This window comes from Nanorana parkeri, unplaced genomic scaffold (genome assembly GCF_000935625.1).
Source record: "Nanorana parkeri isolate BGI_ZX_2015 unplaced genomic scaffold, ASM93562v1 scaffold137, whole genome shotgun sequence".
Taxonomy (NCBI): Eukaryota; Metazoa; Chordata; class Amphibia; order Anura; family Dicroglossidae; genus Nanorana; species Nanorana parkeri.
In genome coordinates, this window is record NW_017306405.1 from 1,546,637 (window position 1) to 1,548,553 (window position 1,917).

At 46.7% G+C, this 1,917-nt stretch overlaps 1 protein-coding gene across 1 annotated transcript in view; it reads right to left on the reverse strand.

The window, feature by feature from the left end:
• The window catches only part of EN2 (engrailed homeobox 2), a 3,798-nt gene extending 2,989 nt beyond the window's left edge, over positions 1–809 (reverse strand). The window contains exon 1 of the mRNA XM_018553990.1: positions 329–809. Coding sequence (XP_018409492.1) covers positions 329–797 — 469 coding nt within the window. The 5' untranslated portion in view covers positions 798–809. The remainder of the gene's footprint in view (positions 1–328) is intronic.
• Between the last annotated feature and the right edge of the window lie 1,108 nt (positions 810–1,917).

A 1,917-nucleotide genomic window follows, 5' to 3' on the forward strand; every position in this document is an offset into this window, starting at 1 on the left:
GAGCAAGGCTGACAACACATAACATTCTGTGACAAATAAATTGCGTAAGGAGAATGAAGCCCCAAATGATGCTTCATTTAAAATGCAAACCCCTTCCTACGTCTAATTGTCAGTATGAAGCGGCGGAGCTGACGCTAATTAACTAATTAAAGCATCGTAATAAATATGATCTTGGCAATCTCCAATTGTTTTTATAGTGCATTTGGCTGCTAGCTGCTGACTGAATATCCCAAATGAAAAAAGTGCAATCCCTGTCTTCTGTTGTATGGAGCAATTTACATTTTGTTACCCAGTTAATTTTCCTGGTGAGAAGCCCTATGGGTCTTACCTGATGAAGGTCTGTCTGAGTACCTGGTACAGTAGACCCAGGCTGGCCACAGCATACCCTGCTTGTTGGTGGTGGAGCTGGCTTGAGAACTATCGGAGTCCGAGCTCATGGAAAGGTCTCCACTGGAGCCTCTGGGTTTGAGGGCTCCTTCCATGGCCACCTCACTTTTCTTGTCCGGGGTGTTAGTGATGGCTTTGGATGCCCCTTCTCCTTCGGTGGCAGTGCCTCGGTGTTGGTTGGGCTCGGACCCAGAGCGAGCCACACTGTCTCTGCCCAAGTAGAACTCATCATGGTGGGCTTCTTTCCTTCTCCCGAACTCCGGCCGCAGGATGTTATCAATGAAGAAGTTGGTAACCCTGTGGTGGGGCTGATGGTTCCCTGGAGCCTGGAGCAGGATCCCTCGGTTGGATTCGTCCCCTGACTCCTGGTGCTGCTCCACTTCCCTGTGGTTCTGGTCATTCTCTTCCATGCTGTAAGTCCACACGAGCTGCTTCCTCCGTTAACCCTTGTTGTGCTGCCTGCACATGTGACCAAGTCGCCGGTGCTCTCCTCCTGCGGATCACTGACTCAGTACTGCAGCGAGCCAAAGCATCCTCTTCTCCAAGTCGGGCTCATATCCAGGCAGGACCAGGTAAATCCTTCACAGGGACCAGCAGACAGGTGGCCTGTGCAGCATGCAGGCATCAAGGCTACAGATGGCTTGGAGGAGCATATATAAGAATACAAGGTGTAGATAGCTCAGTGCACAGCATGCACACTGAGAAAGGAAGGAGATCAATGGGACGCAAGGCAGATCTGTCCTTATTTTTGTTGTGCTAAATAATCCCCAGTGCTTCAGTGACAGGCTCTGTACTGAGGATAATTTAGGAAGCACTCACTGGACCTGAAATACTTTCACTCTGGATTTTTGTTCTTATTTTTAATAGAGCCTCACAAGTGACGTGGGAGCCCGGTATCCTAGACACGTGCCTCCAGCCAATGGGCTGGCGAGCCTGGCTCACGTGACCCCGATCCTGAGTAGTAAATTGACAAGCGAGAGGCCACGCCCCTTCGCACCCCCACCTCTCTTTTTTTTTTTCAAGATCTCTCTCTCCTCCCCCATTCCTGATCCCTCTTCTTATCTTTAAAGCTGCAGCGTCTACCAGGCAAAGGAGCCTGTGTGTGTTAGTGTATGCATGTATGAAATAACACATCAATCACTACTCATCACCACTTTCCAACATCTCTCTTTGATTATTTCCACTGGAATTGTACTGCCTTTGTCAAATGTTCTAATAACACTAATAAAACCATAAATACATTAATTCCAATCATCACACATAAATATAGAACAGTTATCATTATATTCTGCTATCTAAGCCATTTTAACACCTTTTACAGTCATAATAATATCATCTATCTATCTATCTATCTATCTATCTATCTATCTATCTATCTATCTATCTGTCTGTCTGTCTGTCTATTTGTAGATATGATCTGCCCATCCTGCATCTCTTTTCTGTATCTCTTCTCACCTTTTAGTCTTTCTGCTTTTCTCTGCCCCCTTCTCCATCTGACAGTGCCCTCATCCTTCCTCCCTTTCTCTGTTA